We start from the raw sequence: 20,012 nt of genomic DNA on the forward strand, positions 1-20,012 counted from the left end.
GGTTAAAATCTGTGCTTTTATTTAGTCAAGCTGCTAAGCTTATAAACCATGTATTGTTTCTTACTGTGCTCAGTACACTTGTGGGAAATCACAGCATAAACAATGGCACCCGGTAAAGTATATTAGCAAAAACGCACAGCAATTTGAAAGATGCTTACAAGGGATACATGAAAACCCCCTCCCCCCTTTGTCATAACATACAGGGTGGGTGTGGAATAAACTACAATTTGAGGAAATGGAGTTATAACAAGCAAGATCTTGTTACACCTTCAATAGAGTTTTCTCAAGATCACCTGAGTCAGCTCTAATGAGAGGGAGGTTTTTGTTGCTCAATGGATGCGCGTGACGTCAGACAGCACTGCCCTTACTCTGCTTTATAAACCCCATCTCCCTCTCGTCCTCACTCTCTACTTGACTTTGACTTCTAGAGAACTTCACTGGTTCCCCTCAGATAGTGAACATGTGTGAGTCGGCGTTCCTGGGATGCTGGAAATTAGTCAAAAACGACAAAGAAAATTTCGATAAGTATATGGAGGGTATCGGTAAGTTGCTTATATGTAAATAGTATGTAGCTCCACCTCATTAAAATAGTCTTTTGCAACAGATTTAAAGCTTTAAAAAAAATATATTTTTATTTTTTACAAAACAGTTCAATAGTAAACTTATGTTTAAACTACGATAGCAAAAAACCTCTTTAAACGCATTAAGTCATAGTACCTGGAGATACAATTTTGGTAGCAAGAGACTTAAAGCCAAGAGTGCAATTAACTAAAGGGTAAGTGACTTTTTGTTCCACTCCAACCCCTTTATAAGGTGCCTTTAGCATGGTTAAGGTGCACCGTGACTATTTCTCATTCTATTAGTTGCACCTGTTCAGCATCACCTAACAGCGCGGGATAGATAGCTAATAACATTTTATGTTTTGTTTACCAAATCTTCTGCATTTTCTAATGATGGCTTGTTCCTCTCTACCAATAGACTGTGAAACCCTGTTTGCTCCACTTTAATATTAATATATATATATATTCTCCCCCCCCTTGAATATATATAAAAAAATCTTTTTTTTTTTTTTTTTTTGTCCCCCCCCCCCCCTCAAGAATTTGTCTGCTAAAATGATTAACTAAAACACTTTGGCATTTCCTTTGGGTCTTTCAGTTTTTAAATTAAAGGGACATTCTAGTCAGAATTAAACTTTCATGATTCAGATAGGGCATGTCATTTTTTAACAACCTAACAATTTACTTTTATCATCACATTTGCCTTGTTCTCCTGGTATTCTAATTGAAAGCTGAACCTATTTAGGCTCATCTGCTAACTTCTAATCCTTTGAAGGCTGCCTCTTATCTGAATGAATTGTGACAGGTTTTTCACAGCTAGAGGGTGTTAGTTGCTGTGTGCCATATAGATAACTTTGTGATCATGCCGGTGGAGTTACCTATGAGAAGGCATTGATTGGCTAAAATGCAAGTGTCAAACGAGCTGAAATAAGGGGGCAGTCTGAAGAGTCTTACATACAAGGTATTTACAGAACTAAATAGTATATTAATAGGACAGTGTTGGCCATGCAAAACTGGGGCATGGGTAATATAAATGGATTATTTCTCTAAACAATAAAAATTCTAGCGTAGACTGACCCTCCTTAAGCAGCAAAGCATTGACTATAAATACTCTAGTCTTTAAAATGGCACCACAGTACAAAGATGCTCCTGCTAAAATATTACTAACATTCTGTATCAATGTATACAAAGGGGAAATTTTAACATCACCTTAACTATGTAAATTGTGGGCTTTCCAATTCTAAGAAATAGAAGTGCACAAGGCAAGCTTTTCAAGCCCAACCCTGCTAATTTCTGTTCCTAATGGGCCTCAGTAGAGGTGATAAGGTACTACAAAACAATGAAAGTTTTGATAACGATAGTGCCATACAGTATGTATTACAGTGTAGTGGCTCCTCCAAACAAGGGAAGTGGTAATTGTTTAGTCTTAAATAGAATTGCATCAAACTAGGTGTTAATATATTCAGAATGTTTTGCAGATTTGTCTGTTTATTACAGGACTGTGATCTGTTATGTTGCAGTGATTTGGTAGATTGTCTGTAGCCTACATTGCTTCAGGTGTGTAGTTTTTCCACCATCTATGCAAAAAGGCACCTGAATATCCAAGGCATGCAGTTATTCAAAATGCTTTAATACTTTCAAAGTTCTTATGATGACAATGTAAAAACACTCCAGTGAAAATTACTTTCATGATTCAGAGCATGCAATTTACTTTAACAAAATGTGCAGTCTATTTATATTTACACTTTTCAGCCAAAAGCTCCTACTAAGCATGTGCAAAAAATCAGACTATGCATTTGTGATTGGCTGATGGCTGTCACCTGATACAGAGGGAGTGATAGAGAAAACTTTAAAAGAATTTGGGGGGGAAAATCTACTACTCATTTGAAGTTTACACTATACTATGTTATTGCATTGTCTTTTTATCATGCATTTGATTATGCAAATCTACTGTATTTACTGGTCCTTTAAGTGATGGAAAATCCTAGTGTTTCAAAAAATGCTATGATTTACCAGCACAAGTGACATTGAGCTTAAAAAACAAACAAAATAACCCCCACAAAACTGTAAAAATCACCTTATTTTGTCCTTGGGCTCTGCTAACCTAAGCCTACGACACAGCTAAGAAATTTCAATTTTTTAAACCTCTTAGTGAATAGCTGCGCTAGCATACCACAGTGTCGTATGTCTAGCACGGCTATTGGCTAAGAGATGGAAATGTCAACTCATTGGGCAGCCGGAGGCTCTTAGGTTAGCAGTTAGCCCATGCTAAAATAAAGGTAGCTTCCTCCCCCAACTGTTATGGCCCTTTAAAGTGAGGCAAACCAATAATAAGAAAAAAAAAAAAAAATTCTTACAAGCTTTCTCAAAGTACTTAGTGCAGTGATTTTCCTGGGTTCAGTTTAATGTTGGCATACACTGTTTTTTTTTTTTTTTTTTTTAATATATTTAAACGGACAGTAAAGTCCCAAAGAATTTCATGATTTAAATAGGCAATGTAATTTAAAACAACTTCCCAATCTACTTTTATCACCAATGTCGCTTTGTTCTTTTGGTATTCTTAGTTGAAAGCTAAATTTAGGAGGTTCATATGCTAATTTATTAGACCTTGAAGACTGCCTCTAATCTGAATGCATTTTGACCAGAGGGCATTAGTTCATTTGTTTCATATAGATAATATTGAGCTCATGCATGTGAAGTGACCTAGGAGTGAGCACTGATTGGCTAAAATAAGTCTGTCAAAAGAACTGAAATAAGGGGGCAGAAGCTTAGATACAAAGTAATACAAGGTAAACATGTGTAATTATAACTGTTGGTTATGCAAAACTGGGGTATGACTAATAGGGATTATCTATTTTTTTTAAACAAAAAATTCTGGTGTTGACTGTCCCTTTAACCATGACATACCCTGTACATCTCTGGCTTTTTAAATGTAATAGCGCCAGTCTTACCACCAACAGCAAGACTACCCTATTTAAACCTTCCCTGTTATAGCGCCAGTCTTGCTGCTGGCAGTGAGACCCGCACTATTACAGGCCAAAAAACCCTTTATGTACATGGTACGTCCCTGGTTGTTAGGGGTTAAAGGCAAAATTCTAAGATAATTTACTGCTTTGATTAGTAGTTACATTGTATCTACTAAATTTTAAGAATGGGCTAAAATGTTGACAAACCCTTGTTTTGTATGACCTGGGCTGCTTGGATTTTTTTTTTTTTTTTTTTTTTGTCTTGTGTAGGGACATTAAATGTTAACAAATCTGAAAGTTTCTTCCCTTCACAATTTAATGTCTATTTTCAGATGCTTGGGTCCTGATTCTCTGAAGCTCTCTAGTTTGGCAGATTCTAGAAGATGCTTGTTCTGTATTGCAAAGCCCCTCAGGGCTTGTGTTTTTAAGACCATTTTTACCTTGAGAACTAAGCATCTCATTCCGGAGAGTCCACTAATATGCTTTAAGGAGAGACACTACTTTTACAATATGCTCAGTAAAATAAGCAGAATTCTCTCTATGCCAATGAGTTTGAGAATCAGGCTCTTAGTCTATCCCTAGAAAATAATGGCTGACTTTAAACAAGTATATGTTGACTGGTGGCTTTAATTCGTTTCTCCCTCCTTTCCTTTTCAGGTGTTAGCATGATAACCCGGAAAGCTGCTGGAACTCTGAAACCTGATGTGATCATATCTTGTAATGATGGGGTGTGGACAGTGAGGACAGAGAGCACTTTCAAAAAATCAGAATTTAGTTTCAAGCTGGGTCAAGAGTTTGATGAAGAGACACCTGATGGCAGAAAAACAAAGGTTAGTTTTGTGTGCCCTTTTTTAAAAAGTCAAAACCTTCTGAATAAAATTAATGAACCACTGCAATGAATGTCAATTACTATGTGGGTTCTTGCTCTATTACATCTAAAAATGAGTTGAAGTCACCACTATTACTAAATACTAGGCTTGGGAAATCTTCAGCCAGTCCTCTGCACTGGTACCTGGGAACTTTTTTTTTTTTATGTTTATTTTTTTTTTTTTTTTTTTTTTTTTTTTTGTGTGGAAAATTTAAGGGACATGAAACCCAAAATTTTAAACTATTTTCTAACTTCAATTTAATTTGCTTCCTTTGCAGAAAAGCATATCTAGATAGGCTTAACCGTTGGTGATTGGTGGCTGCACACAGGTGCCTCCTGTGATTGGCTCACCCATGTGCACTGCTATTTCTTTAACAAAAGATAACTAAAAATGAAGCAAATTTCAAAAATAGAAGTAAATTGGAATATTTAAAGTTGTTCTGTCTGAATCATGAAAAAAATTGGGTTTAATTTCCACAAGTTTTCCATGATTTTGATATAAGTAAATTTGGAAATTGCACCATTCTATTATACTTGGTAAACTATAAAAGTATTTAACCCCTTAACGACACATGTCGTACAGGGTACGTCACACACAACCTGGTCTTTAAAGACCAGAAACGTACCCTGTAAGAAATTAGGGGTTTAAAGCGGCTGGAAGCGATCCTGCTCACTTCCAGCCGCTTTCTGGTTATTGCAATGATGCCTCGATATTGAGGCATCCTGCAAGAACACCCCTTGGCCATCCGATGCAGAGAGCCTCTCTGCACCCGACATCGATGGCTGGTATCGTGGGTGGGAGCTGCAGTGGGCGGCCATCGATGTGTGCTATGACATGGAGGGGGGCGCACGGGAGGGCGGGTGCGTGCACTGGGTGGGAACGGCTACACTACAGAAATGTAAAAAAATAAGTGGGATAAAACAATTATACATTTAAAGACATCTAAGGGATCTGGGAGGTGGGGGGGGTTGCTCTTTGGCTGGGGGGAAGCTACACTACAGTAAAAAAATGTTTTTTTTTTTTTTAGTAAACTGGGTACTGGCAGACAGCTGCCAGTACCAAAGATGGCTACCAATAAGGTAGAGAGCAGGGGGGGGGGGGGTGAGAGACAATCGTGGGGTAGGGAAGAGAGCTATGTGGGAGGCTGATCTCTACATTAAAGCTAAAATTAACCCTTTAAGCTACCTAATTAACCCCTTAACTTCTAGACATAATTCACGTGTGATGCGCAGCGGTATTTAGCGGCTTATAATTACCAAAAAGCAACGCCATATGTCTGCTATTTCTGAACAAAGGGGATCCTAGAGAAGCATTTACAACCATTTGTGCCATAATAGCAGAAGCTGTTTGTAAATAATTTCAGTGAGAAACCTAAGTGTGAAAAAGTGAACATGTGGTTTTTTTTTTTATTGCATTTGGCGGGGAAATGGTGGCATGAAATATACCAAGATGGGCCTAGATCAATACTTGGGGTTGTCTACTACACTAAAACTAACCCTAGAAGCTCCCTACATGCTCCCTAATTAACCCCTTCACTGCTGGGCATTCACGTGTGGTGCGCAGTGGCATTTAGCAGCCTTCTAATTACCAAAAAGCAATGCCAAAGCCAAATGTCTGCCATTTCTGAACAAAGGGGATCCCAGAGAAGCGTTTACAACCATTTATGCCATAATTGCACAAGTTCTTGGCAAATAATTTCAGTGAAAAAGTGAATTTTTTAATTTGATCTCATTTGGCAGTGAAATGGTGGCATGAAATATACTAAAATGGGCCTAGATCAATACTTTGGGATGTCTTCTAAAAAAAATATATATACATGTCAAGGGATATTCAGGGATTCCTGAAAGATATCAGTGTCCCAATGTAACTAGCGCAAATTTGGAAAAAAGTGGTTTGGAAATAGCAAAGTGCTACTTGTTCTTATTGTCCTATAACTTGCAAAGAGCATGTAAACATTGGGAGTTTTTTGGTGGTTGCAGATGTGTAACAGATTTTGGGGGTCAAAGTTAGAAAAAGTGTTTCATGTAATTAGCCAAGAGTACATGAGCTAGTGACGTATGGGATATACATTCCTACCAGGAGGGGCAAAGTTTCCCAAACCTCAAAATGCCTATAAATACACCCCTCACCACACCCACAAATCGGTTTTACAAACTTTGCCTCCTATGGAGGTGGTGAAGTAAGTTTGTGCTAGATTCTACGTTATGCGCTCCGCAGCAGGTTGGAGCCCGTTTTCCTCTCAGCGTGCAGTGAATGTCAGAGGGATGTGAGGAGAGTATTGCCTATTTGAATTCAATGATCTCCTTCTACGGGGTCTATTTCATAGGTTCTCTGTTATCGGTCTTAGAGATTCATCTCTTGCCTCCCTTTTCAGATCAACGATATACTCTTATATATACCATTACCTCTGCTGATTCTCGTTTCAGTACTGGTTTGGCTTTCTACTACATGTAGATGAGTGTCCTGGGGTAAGTAAGTCTTATTTTCTGTGACACTCTAAGCTATGGTTGGGCACTTTCATATAAAGTTCTAAATATATGTATTCAAACATTTATTTGCCTTGACTCAGGATGTTCAACGTTCCTTATTTCAGACAGTCGGTTTCATATTTGGGATAATGCATATGAATACTTTTTTTTTTTTTTTTTACCTTAAAAATTTAACTTTCCCTGTGGGCTGTTAGGCTCGCGGGGGCTGAAAATGCTTCATTTTATTGCGTCAATCTTGGCGCGGACTTTTTTGGCGCAAATTTTTTTTTCTGTTTCCGGCGTCATATGTGTCGCCGGAAGTTGCGTCATTTTTGACGTTTTTTTTGCGCCAAAGGTGTCGGCGTTCCGGATGTGGCGTCATTTTGGTGCCAAAAGCATTTAGGCGCCAAATAATGTGGGCGTCTTTTTTGGCGTTAAAAAAATATGGGCGTCACTATTGTCTCCACATTATTTAAGTCTCATTATTTTGTGCTTCTGGTTGCTAGAAGCTTGTTCTATGGCATTTTTTTTTCCCATTCCTGACACTGTCATTTAAGGAATATGATCAATTTTGCTTTGTTTTTTCTATTACATTTTGCCAGATGTACCACGTTGAAGCTGAGTCAGAAGATACTTCTGGAAAATCCCTGCCTGGTGCTGGAGCTACCAAAGCTAAGTGTATCTGCTGTAAACTTTTGGTATCTGTTCCTCCAGCTGTTTGTATTGTTTGTCATGACAAACTTGCTAATGCAGATAATATTTCCTTTAGTACTGTTACATTACCTGTTGCTGTTCCGTCAACATCTAATACTCAGTGTTCCTGATAACATAAGAGATTTTGTTTCTAAATCCATTAAGAAGGCCATGTCTGTTATTCCTCCTTCTAGTAAACGTAAAAAGTCTTTTAAAACTTCTCATTTTTCAGATGAATTTTTAAATGAACATCATCATTCTGATACTGATATTGGTTCTTCTGATTCAGAGGATTCTGTCTCAGAGGTTGATGCTGATAAATCTTATTAATTTAAAATGGAATTTATTCGTTCTTTACTTAAAGAAGTCCTAATTGCATTAGAATTGAGGATTCTAGTCCTCTTGATACTAAATCTAAAAGTTTAGATAAGGTTTTTAAATCTCCTGTAGTTATTCCAGAAGTTTTTCCTGTCCCTGGTGCTATTTCTGAAGTAATTTCCAGGGAATGGAATAATTTGGGTAATTCATTTACTCCTTCTAAACGTTTTAAGCATTTATATCCTGTGCCATCTGACAGATTAGAATTTTGGGACAAAATCCCTAAGGTTGATGGGGCTGTCTCTACTCTTGCTAAGCGTACTACTATTCCTACGGCAGATGGTACTTCCTTTAAGGATCCTTTAGATAGGAAAATTGAATCCTTTCTAAGAAAAGCTTACTTGTGTTCAGGTAATCTTCTTAGACCTGCTATATCTTTAGCGGATGTTGCTGCAGCTTCAACCGTTTGGTTAGAAGCTTTAGCGCAACAAGTAACAGATCATAATTCTCATAGCATTATTATTCTTCTACAACATGCTAATTTTATTTGTGATGCCATCTTTGATATCATTAGAGTTGATGTCAGGTATATGTCTCTAGCTATTTTAGCTAGAAGAGTTTTATGGCTTAAAACTTGGAATGCAGATATGTCTTCTAAGTCAACTTTGCTTTCCCTTTTCTTTCCAGGGTAATAAATTATTTGGTTCTCAGTTGGATTCTATTATCTCAACTGTTACTGGAGGGAAAGGAACTTTTTTACCAAAGGATAAAAAAATCTAAAGGTAAATTTAGGTCTAATCGTTTTCGTTCCTTTTGTCACAAGGAACAAAAGCCTGATCCTTCATCCTCAGGAGCGGTATCAGTTTGGAAACCATCTCCAGTCTGGAATAAATCCAAGCCTTTCAGAAAACCAAAGCCAGCTCCCAAGTCCACATGAAGGTGCGGCCCTCATTCCAGCTCAGCTGGTAGGGGGCAGATTACGTTTTTTCAAAGAAATTTGGTTCAATTCCGTTCACAATCTCTGGATTCAGAACATTGTTTCAGAAGGGTACAGAATTGGCTTCAAGATAAGGCCTCCTGCAAAGAGATTTTTTTCTTTCCCGTGTCCCAGTAAACCTAGCGAAGGCTCAAGCATTTCTGAAATGTGTTTCAGATCTAGAGTTGGCTGGAGTAATTATACCAGTTCTGGAACAGGGGCTGGGGTTTTATTCAAATCTCTTCATTGTACCAAAGAAGGAGAATTCCTTCAGACCAGTTCTGGATCTAAAAATATTGAATCGTTATGTAAGGATACCAACATTCAAAATGGTAACCTATAAGGACTATCCTGCCTTTTGTTCAGCAAGAGCATTATATGTCCACAAAAGATTTACAGGATGCATATTCCGATTAATCCAGATAGCTATCAGTTTCTGAGATTCTCTTTCCTAGACAAGCATTACCAGTTTGTGGCTCTGCCGTTTGGCCTAGCAACAGCTCCAAGAATTTTTACAAAGGTTCTCGGTGCCCTTCTGTCTGTAATCAGAGAACAGGGTATTGTGGTATTTCCTTATTTGGACGATATCTTGGTACTTGCTCAGTCTTCACATTTAGCAGAATCTCATACGAATCGACTTGTGTTGTTTCTTCAAGATCATGGTTGGAGGATCAATTTACCGAAAAGTTCATTGATTCCTCAGACAAGGGTAACCTTTTTAGGTTTTCAGATAGATTCAGTGTCCATGACTCTGTCTTTGACAGACAAGAGACGTCTAAAGTTGATATCAGCTTGTCGAAACCTTCAGTCACAATCATTCCCTTCGGTAACTTTATGCATGGAAATTCTAGGTCTTATGACTGCAGCATTGGATGCAATCCCCTTTGCTCGTTTTCACATGCGACCTCTTCAGCTCTGTATGCTGAACCAGTGGTGCAGGGATTACACAAAGATATCTCAATATCTTTAACACCGATTGTAAGACACTCTCTGTGGTGGACAGATCACCATCGTTTAGTTCAGGGGGCTTCTTTTGTTCTTCCGACCTGGACTAATTTCAACAGATGCAAGTCTGACAGGTTGGGGAGCTGTTTGGGGGTCTCTGACAGCACAAGGGGTTTGGGAATCTCAGGAGGTGAGATTACCGATCAATATTTTGGAACTCCGTGCAATTTTCAGAGCTCTTCAGTCATGGCCTCTTCTAAAGAGAGAGTCGTTCATTTGTTTTCAGACGGACAATGTCACATCTGTGGCATACATCTATCAAGGAGGGACTCGCAGTTCTCTGGCTATGAAGGAAGTATCTCGAATTCTGGTATGGGCGGAATCCAGTTCCTGTCTAGTTTCTGCGGTTCATATCCCAGGTATAGACAATTGGGAAGCGGATTATCTCAGCCGCCAAACGTTACATCTGGGCGAATGGTCTCTTCACCCAGAGGTATTTCTTCAGATTGTTCAAATGTGGGGACTTCCATAAATAGATCTGATGGCTTCTCATCTAAACAAGAAACTTCCCAGGTATCTGTCCAGATCCAGGGATCCTCAAGCGGAAGCAGTGGATGCATTGTCACTTCCTTGGAAGTATCATCCTGCCTATATCTTTCCGCCTCTAGTTCTTCTTCCAAGAGTAATCTCCAAGATTCTGAAGGAATGCTCGTTCTGCTGGTAGCTCCAGCATGGCCTCACAGGTTTTGGTATGCGGGTCTTGTCCGGATGGCCTCTTGCCAACCGTGGACTCTTCCGTTAAGGCCAGACCTTCTGTCACAAGGTCCTTTTTTCCATCAGGATCTCAAATCCTTAAATTTAAAGGTATGGAGATTGAACGCTTGATTCCTAGTCAAAGAGGTTTCTCTGTCTCTGTGATTAATACTATGTTACAGGCTCGTAAATCTGTATCTAGGGAGATATATTATAGGGTCTGGAAGACTTATATTTCTTGGTGTCTTTCTCATCATTTTTCTTGGCATTCTTTTAGAATTCCGAGAATTTTACAATTTCTTCAGGATGGTTTGGATAAAGGTTTCTCCTTTTCTGATTTTTCATCAGGATAAGGCGGTGTTGCGAACTTTTAAATTTTTACCTAAGGTTGTGAATTCTAACAACATTAGTAGAGAAATTGTGGTTCCTTCATTGTGTCCTAATCCTAAGGAGAGATCATTGCATTCTTTGGATGTAGTTAGAGCTTTGAAATATTATGTTGAAGCTACTAAGAATTTCAGAAAGACTTCTAGTCTATTTGTTATCTTTTCCGGTTCTAGGAAAGGTCAGAAGGCCTCTGCCATTTCTTTGGCATCTTGGTTGAAATCTTTAATTCATCATGCTTATGTCGAGTCGGGTAAAACTCTGTTAAAGGATTACAGCTCATTCTACTAGGTCAGTTTCTACTTCCTGGGCGTTTAGGAATGATTCGGTTGATTAGATTTTCAAAGCAGCAATTTGGTCTTTGCATACTTTTACTAAATTCTACCATTTTGATGTATTTTCTTCTTCTGAAGCTGTTTTTGGTAGAAAAGTACTTCAGGCAGCTGTTTTCAGTTTGAATCTTCTGCTTATAATTTAAACTTTATTTTGGGTGTGGATTATTTTTCAGCGGAATTGGCTGTCTTTATTTTATCCCTCCCCCTCTAGTGACTCTTGCGTGGAAAGATCCACATCTTGGGTAGTCATTATCCCATATGTCACTAGCTCATGGACTCTTGCTAATTACATGAAAGAACTTAATTTATGTAAGAACTTACCTGATAAATTCATTTCTTTCATATTAGCAAGAGTCCATGAGGCCCACCATTTTTGTGGTGGTTATGATTTTTTTTTGTATAAAGCACAATTATTCAAATTCCTTATTTATATGCTTTCACACTTTTTTTTCTTATCACCCCACTTCTTGGCTATTCGTTAAACTGATTTGTGGGTTTGGTGAGGGGTGTATTTATAGGCATTTTGAGGTTTGGGAAACTTTGCCCCTCCTGGTAGGAATGTATATCCCATACGTCACTAGCTCATGGACTCTTGCTAATATGAAAGAATTTAATTTATCAGGTAAGTTCTTACATAAATTGTTTTTTTTTTTTTCTCATATTTTTATAATTTTTTTTTTTTTATAGTAAATTATAAGATGATGCAAATAATGGTATCTTTAGAAAGTCCATTTAATGGCAAAACGGTATATGTGTGGGTACAGTAAATGAGTAAGAGGAAAATTACAGCCAAACACCGCAGTAATGTAAAATTAGCCCTGTTCCTTAAAGGGACAGTCTAGTCAAAATTTAAAATTACACGCCCTATCTGAATCATGAAAGTTTAACAACTTTCCAATTCACTTCTATTATCTAATTTGATCAATTCTTTAGATATCCTTTGAAGAAATAGCAATGCACATGTGAGCCAATCACATGAGGCCTCTATGTGCAGTAACCAATAAGCAGCTACTGAGCATATCTAGATATGCTTTTCAGCAAGTCATATCGAGAATGAAGCAAATTGGATAATAGAAGTAAATTAGAAAGTTGTTTAAAATGACATGCTCTTTCTAAAGCATGAAATAAAAAAATGTGGGTTTCATGTCCCTTTAAGGGAAAGAAATTGAAAAATGGCCTTGTCCTTAAGGGGTTAAAAAGTGTATATACCATCAAATGTTAGATTCTGTAATACTTTGTTTCACAACGTAAATCTTTAAAGTTTAATTTTTTTATTTTTTTTAACTGCCTTTCAAATATAGTTGGTGCCTCACTTGTGTTTGGCATAAGTTTAGCTGTGTTTAATGTGAAATCTGCATGCGTTTCTAGGTGTTCCTTCTCCAATGGCGATACCACCTACAATTTGTAAATCACACTGGATTTGTTTAGATTAGATATCCATATTTTCTACAGTTTTGTGAGACCTCTTTATAAAGTCCATTATCTTGCCATTAAAATTTTGGTTTTGTGTTTCTTTGTCTTCATTTAGACAATAGTGACTTTAGAAAATGGTGTATTATGTCAGACGCAGAAATGGGATGATAAAGAGACTAAAATAACACGAGAAGTGAAAAATTCTGAGCTAATAGCGGTAAGTGACTCCTCGGGTACATTGTGGAGGGCATTAACAAGTTAAATGTAATTCTGGATAATTAAGAATAATAATTTTAGTACAGCCAAGATAAAGGTACACTGAACCCAAATTTTTTTTCTATCGTGCTTCAGATAGCTCATGCAGTTTTTTTAAGCAACTTTCTAATTTACTCCTATTAAATTCTTTTCATTCTCTTGGTATCTTCATTTGAAATGTAAGTATAGATGCCGGCCCATTTTTGGTGAACACTGTTCTTGCTGATTGGTGTGTAAATTCACCTACTAATAAACAAGTGCTTTCCATGGTTCTGAACCAAAAAATAGCTTAAATACCTTTTTCAAATAAAGAAAGCAAGAGAACAAAGAAATTAATAGGAGTAAATTAGAATGTTTAAAATTGCATGCTCTATCCGAATCAAAATTTGGGTCCAGTGTCCCTTTAAGGCTAACCCCCTAAAGCTTTTAGGTCTGGTGTTTCAAACAGTGTTTGAAACACACTACACCGCTGTGCTGTAGTCTTAATGGACTTCTAACATATTTGGTAATGTGTGAAGGTTTTTTTTGTTTTTTTAAATTGAATACTTGGTATATCATAAAACTAAGTTCAAAATCATTTTTATGGTGTCTAAAAGCAAAATGTTGGGTTGCTAAAATAGCCCCCTCAGTGGTTTCCCTGTATCTGGTAACTGTTCTACTTGTTTTCCATTAGATCAAATCTGGTCAAATTGTTCTTTAGAAAGTCTAACATTTCTACATCAAAGCTAGACATGTTATATACAAGGCTGGTTTCTGTGTCCCTAAATTAAATGATCAATTCACTAGTGAGAACACTGCTTTAAAGGGATATTAAACGGTCTGTTCATTGTTGTAATAAAAAAGCATTAAGCAGTGTTTTACTTGAGAGAAATCATTGCAATATGTATTCAATACTTAAAAAGTTATAAGGTAAAATCTTAATTTTTGCAATGGTAGCTCAGTGATACACTGGGGACTGGGCTAGACTATTAAACTTGTTTACAAATTCTCAATCTGTTAAAGTTTACTTGAATTTTCAGTTTTTCTTTTTACTGAAGCGGCACTGTTTAATATCCCTCTTCAATAAAGTGAGATCCATAGTGATGGAACACATGAATATCTGGAACCCTTATTGTTCGTTCAGGATGATAGCTTCTCAAAAATACTAATGTGTGTTTTTTTTTATTTTTTTTTTTATGGCATTTTAATGTGTAAGTAATTATACTAGCACATTTTTAGTGGTGGTAAACTGTACTGTTTGCTGGTCTAAATTCACTAGCATGTGAATAGGTTCCTAGGTTAAACTAAAATGTAAAACTCACTGCAGCTTTTATGCTGAATCTGTCTTCAGAGACTTCATCATTTTGAATGTTCTTACAAAATGCCATTTTTATTTTCTATTTATTTTTATTTTTTTTTCCTCCCTAGACCTGCATCTTTGGAGATGTGAAATGTGTTCGTGTTTATGAGAAAAAATGAGAATTTCAGCCTTGGTCTGGAAGTTAAACTAAGCTCAGTTCAATGAGCACTCATCCCAGTGGCTTGTGTACAATATGAATGTGTGACATAGCATTGGTGTAAACAGTTGGATGTGCCATGATATAAAATTAAAGTGTTTTTGGCCTCCAGTATTCTTGTCTGATTCATTGAAAGTGAATTGTTAAACTTGTGTGGCTAAAGGAAAACAACCTCTTTAAGCACTTTTGAGACAGTATGGTCTCAGGTGAGCAAATCTGGTTTGTGGAATAAAGGTACAAATTATCCTTTTTTAGGAAAGGTTACTTGCACAGTGAGTTGTGAAACATATCCATATGGCAAAATAGGTAAGTGGTATGTGTCTGCGTACAGCTTCTATAGCAACTAAAAAGTATTCTGGGGGGTGGGTCTGGTTTAGTTTTTACCCCCCCCCCCATAGGATCTGCATGCTTGTGGAATGTGCTCTTGCATTTTATTTGATAGATATAGATAATTTAATTTTAACTCTAGTAATTGGTTTCCCACACTAACCTACAGGAACACAAAGGAACAAGGCTAGACACAGAAAATGGTTAGCTATAACAGATGAAAGGATGTTTATAGGGATAGTTAAGTCCAAATTAAACTTTTATGATTCCGATAGGGCATATCATTTTAAACAAATTTCTAATTTATGTTTATCAAATTTACTTTGTTCTCTTAGTTGAAAGATAAACCTAGCTAGGCTCATGTGAATTTCTAAACCCTTGAAGTCTGCCTCTTATCTGAATGCATTTGAGTTTTTAACAGCTAGAGGGTGTTAATGTTTCATATAAATAACATTGTGCCCATGGAGTTGAGTCAGCACTGATTGCCTGAAATTAAAGTGTCAAAAGATCTGAGAAGGATGCAGTTTACAATTACCTTGTATCTAAGCTTCTGAGTTAAAAAGTAGATTTCTATAACTGTGTTGGTAATGCAAAACTGAGGAATGGTAAATAAAGTGTGTGGTCAGTCTGAAAGCAGGAGCTATGATGTAGATTGGTGACAATGAAACATCTTTCCTGATTAGGGGAAAGAGAAATTAATTTTACCTTCCTTTTAATAAATTGTAGGAAGAATTCAATAACTTCTCAGTTAAGTGGAAAATGTCACTCCAGTGGTGCGTTTTCAGCAAGAGCTGAAACACATTGGTGCGAGAGATGCAGATGCACAAGTCTAGAGATCATGGCAAGTGGTCACATTTAACCGTGCATCATGAAGAACAAAACATTGAGTTAATGGATGCAATACCATTTCTGTTTTGGACACACTGGTGTGTACATTTGAAAGGGACCTTTTTTTTTTTTTTTTTTTTTTTTTTTTTTGTGAAACAATTGTTTGGCACTTGGCTAGTGAAACGGAAAATTTGTTTTCCGTTTCACTCTGCTGCCTCTTACACAGCTTTATCTTTTCTGTCACTACTCCTTTCTCATCCCCTGTGACAGAGGGAAATAACTTTTTTTTTTTCTTCACTTTTCTTAGATCTCTGGTCAAAATTAGCCAAAGGTCAACTTTCCTGTGTAGCTGATCGCTCTTTCCTTCATGGATTTGCTCGAACACTAACTACAGTCCCTCAACTCCCATTGTCTGCTTTATATCCTGGTATCTGGCTTCCACTGTTCCAGCTGCACCCCAAAAACTCTCAAAATCTTGTAATGTAGCTGCAGCTTTCCATACATTATCAGATTCTTCTCTTAACCCCCCCCCATTCCTGGTATTGGTAAATATCACTGGATATTAGTCTAAGGGATGCAGTCTCTTCTCAGAAGCTTGTGATATGATTTTAATTAATGTTTATGCAGATTGCTCTCTTTATATCTATTTACTTCTGACCTAACATCCTTTCACACAGAGTCTGAGTATTAAAACTTTCTTTCATGTAATTAACAAGAGTCCATGAGCTAGTGACGTATGGGATATACATTCCTACCAGGAGGGGCAAAGTTTCCCAAACCTTAAAATGCCTATAAATACACCCCTCACCACACCCACAAATCAGTTTTACAAACTTTGCCTCCAAGGGAGGTGGTGAAGTAAGTTTGTGCTAGATTCTACGTTGATATGCGCTCCGCAGCAAGTTGGAGCCCGGTTTTCCTCTCAGCGTGCAGTGAATGTCAGAGGGATGTGAGGAGAGTATTGCCTATTTGAATGCAATGATCTCCTTCTACGGGGTCTATTTCATAAGGTTCTCTGTTATCGGTCGTAGAGATTCATCTCTTACCTCCCTTTTCAGATCGACGATATACTCTTATATTTACCATTTCCTCTACTGATTCTCGTTTCAGTACTGGTTTGGCTTTCTACAAACATGTAGATGAGTGTCCTGGGGTAAGTAAGTCTTATTTTCTGTGACACTCTAAGCTATGGTTGGGCACTTTATAAATAAAGTTCTAAATATATGTATTCAAACATTTGCCTTGACTCAGAATGTTCAACTTTCCTTATTTCCAGACAGTCAGTTTCATATTTGGGATTATGCTTTAATTATCATATTTTTCTTACCTCAAAAATTTGACTTTTTTCCCTGTGGGCTGTTAGGCTCGCGGGGGCTGAAAATGCTTCATTTTATTGCGTCATTCTTGGCGCGGACTTTTTTGGCGCAAAAATTCATTTCCGTTTCCGGCGTCATACGTGTCGCCGGAAGTTGCGTCATTTTTTTGACGTTGTTTTGCGCCAAAAATGTCGGCGTTCCGGATGTGGCGTCATTTTTGGCGCCAAAAGCATTTAGGCGCCAAATAATGTGGGCGTCTTATTTGGCGCCAAAAAATATGGGCGTCGCTTTTGTCTCCACATTATTTCAGTCTCATTTTTCATTTGCTTCTGGTTGCTAGAAGCTTGATGTTTGGCATTTTTTTCCCATTCCTGAAACTGTCTTATAAGGAATTTGATCTATTTTGCTTTATATGTTGTTTTTTCTCTTACATATTGCAAGATGTCTCACGTTGCATCTGAGCCAGAAGATACTACAGGAAAACCTCTGCCTGCTGGATCTACCAAAGCTAAGTGTATCTGCTGTAAACTTTTGGTAGCTATTCCTCCAGCTGTTTGTATTAAATGTCATGACAAACTTGTTAATGCAGATAATATTTCCTTTAGTGATGTACCATTGCCTGTTGCAGTTCCCTCAACATCTAAGGTGCAGAATGTTCCTGATAACATAAGAGATTTTGTTTCTGAATCCATAAAGAAGGCTTTGTCTGTTATTTCTCCTTCTAGTAAACGTAAAAAGTCTTTTAAATCTTCTCTCTCTACAGATGAATTTTTAAATGAACACCATCATTCTGATTCTTTGGACTCTTCTGGTTCAGAGGATTCTGTCTCAGAGATTGATGCTGATAAATCTTCATATTTATTTAAGATGGAATTTATTCGCTCTTTACTTAAAGAAGTACTAATTGCTTTAGAAATAGAGGATTCTAGTCCTCTTGATACTAATTCTATACGTTTGGATAAGGTTTTTAAAGCTCCTGCGGTTATTCCAGAAGTCTTTCCTGTTCCTAATGCTATTTCTGCAGTAATTGCTAAGGAATGGGATAGATTGGGTAATTCATTTACTCCTTCTAAACGTTTTAAGCAATTATATCCTGTTCCGCCTGACAGATTAGAATTTTGGGACAAAATCCCTAAAGTTGATGGGGCTATTTCTACCCTTGCTAAACGTACTACCATTCCTACATCAGATGGTACCTCGTTTAAGGATCCTTTAGATAGAAAAATTGAATCTTTTCTAAGAAAAGCTTATCTATGTTCAGGTAACCTTCTTTGACCTGCTATATCATTGGCTGATGTTGCTGCAGCTTCAACTTTTTGGTTGGAAACTCTAGCGTAACAAATCGTGATTCTCATGATATTATTATTCTTCTCCAGCATGCTAATAATTTCATCTGTGATGCCATTTTTGATATTATTAGAGTTGATGTTAGATTTATGTCTCTGGCTATCTTAGCCAGAAGAGCTTTATGGCTTAAGACTTGGAATGCTGATATGGCTTCTAAATCAACTCTACTTTCCATTTCTTTCCAGGGAAACAAATTATTTGGTTCTCAGTTGGATTCTATTATTTCAACTGTTACTGGTGGGAAAGGAACTTTTTTACCACAGGATAAAAAGTCTAAAGGTAAAAACAGGACTAACAATCGTTTTCGTTTCAACAAAGAACAAAAACCTGATCCTTCGTCCTCAGGAGCAGTTTCAGTTTGGAAACCATCTCCAGTCTGGAATAAATCCAAGCCTGCTAGAAATTCAAAGCCTGCTTCTAAGTTCACATGAAGGTACGGCCCTCATTCCAGTTCAGCTGGTAGGGGGCAGGTTACGTTTTTTCAAAGAAATTTGGATCAGTTCTGTTCACAATCTTTGGATTCAGAACATTGTTTCAGAAGGGTACAGAATTGGTTTCAAGATGAGACCTCCTGCAAAGAGATTTTTTCTTTCCCATGTCCCAGTGAATCCAGTGAAAGCTCAAGCATTTCTGAATTGTGTTTCAGATCTAGAGTTGGCTGGAGTAATTATGCCAGTTCCAGTTCCGGAACAGGGGATGGGGTTTTATTCAAATCTCTTCATTGTACCAAAGAAGGAGAATTCCTTCAGACCAGTTCTGGATCTAAAATTATTGAATCGTTATGTAAGGATACCAACGTTCAAGATGGTAACTGTAAGGACTATATTGCCTTTTGTTCAGCAAGGGAATTATATGTCCACAATAGATTTACAGGATGCATATCTGCATATTCCGATTCATCCAGATCATTATCAGTTCCTGAGATTCTCTTTTCTAGACAAGCATTACCAATTTGTGGCTCTACCGTTTGGCCTTGCTACAGCTCCAAGAATTTTCACAAAGATTCTTGGTGCCCTTCTGTCTGTAATCAGAGAACAGGGTATTGTGGTATTTCCTTATTTGGACGATATCTTGGTACTTGCTCAGTCTTTACATTTAGCAGAGTCTCATACGAATCGACTTGTGTTGTTTCTTCAAGATCATGGTTGGAGGATCAATTTACCAAAAAGTTCTTTGATTCCTCAAACAAGGGTAACCTTTCTGGGTTTCCAGATAGATTCAGTGTCCATGACTCTGTCTTTAACAGACAAGAGACGTCTAAAATTGATTACAGCCTGTCGAAACCTTCAGTCTCAATCATTCCCTTCGGTAGCCTTATGCATGGAAATTCTAGGTCTTATGACTGCTGCATCGGACGCGATCCCCTTTGCTCGTTTTCACATGCGACCACTTCAGCTCTGTATGCTGAACCAATGGTGCAGGGATTACACGAAGATATATCAATTAATATCTTTAAAACCGATTGTTCGGCACTCTCTAACGTGGTGGACAGATCACCTTCGTTTAATTCAGGGGGCTTCTTTTGTTTTTCCGACCTGGACTGTAATTTCAACAGATGCAAGTCTCACAGGTTGGGGAGCTGTGTGGGGATCTCTGACGGCACAAGGAGTTTGGGAATCTCAGGAGGTGAGATTACCGATCAATATCTTGGAACTCCGTGCAGTTTTCAGAGCTCTTCAGTTTTGGCCTCTTCTGAAGAGAGAATCGTTCATTTGTTTTCAGACAGACAATGTCACAACTGTGGCATACATCAATCATCAAGGAGG

The 20,012-nt window shown here is 37.6% G+C and overlaps 1 protein-coding gene across 1 annotated transcript; it reads left to right on the plus strand.

Annotated features, from left to right (window-relative positions):
- Positions 1-386: 386 nt before the first annotated feature.
- On the plus strand, positions 387-14,540 carry LOC128661016 (fatty acid-binding protein, adipocyte). Its single transcript, XM_053715159.1, has 4 exons — positions 387-542; positions 4,181-4,353; positions 12,793-12,894; positions 14,340-14,540. The coding sequence occupies exons 1-4, from the start codon at positions 461-463 to the stop codon at positions 14,388-14,390; spliced, it is 408 nt and encodes a 135-aa protein (XP_053571134.1). The 5' UTR covers positions 387-460; the 3' UTR covers positions 14,391-14,540.
- The last annotated feature ends 5,472 nt before the right edge of the window (positions 14,541-20,012 follow it).

This window comes from Bombina bombina, chromosome 5 (genome assembly GCF_027579735.1).
Source record: "Bombina bombina isolate aBomBom1 chromosome 5, aBomBom1.pri, whole genome shotgun sequence".
Taxonomy (NCBI): Eukaryota; Metazoa; Chordata; class Amphibia; order Anura; family Bombinatoridae; genus Bombina; species Bombina bombina.

What these genes read in the sequence shown, in the direction of transcription:
- LOC128661016 (XM_053715159.1), top strand. Translation starts at nt 461, where the DNA reads ATGTGTGAGTCGGCGTTCCTGGGATGCTGGAAATTAGTCAAAAACGAC. An exon ending in TAAGTATATGGAGGGTATCG is followed by an intron (nt 543 to 4,180) that starts GTAAGTTGCTTA and finishes TTTCCTTTTCAG; the next exon opens with GTGTTAGCATGATAACCCGG. An exon ending in AAAATTCTGAGCTAATAGCG is followed by an intron (nt 12,895 to 14,339) that starts GTAAGTGACTCC and finishes TTTCCTCCCTAG; the next exon opens with ACCTGCATCTTTGGAGATGT.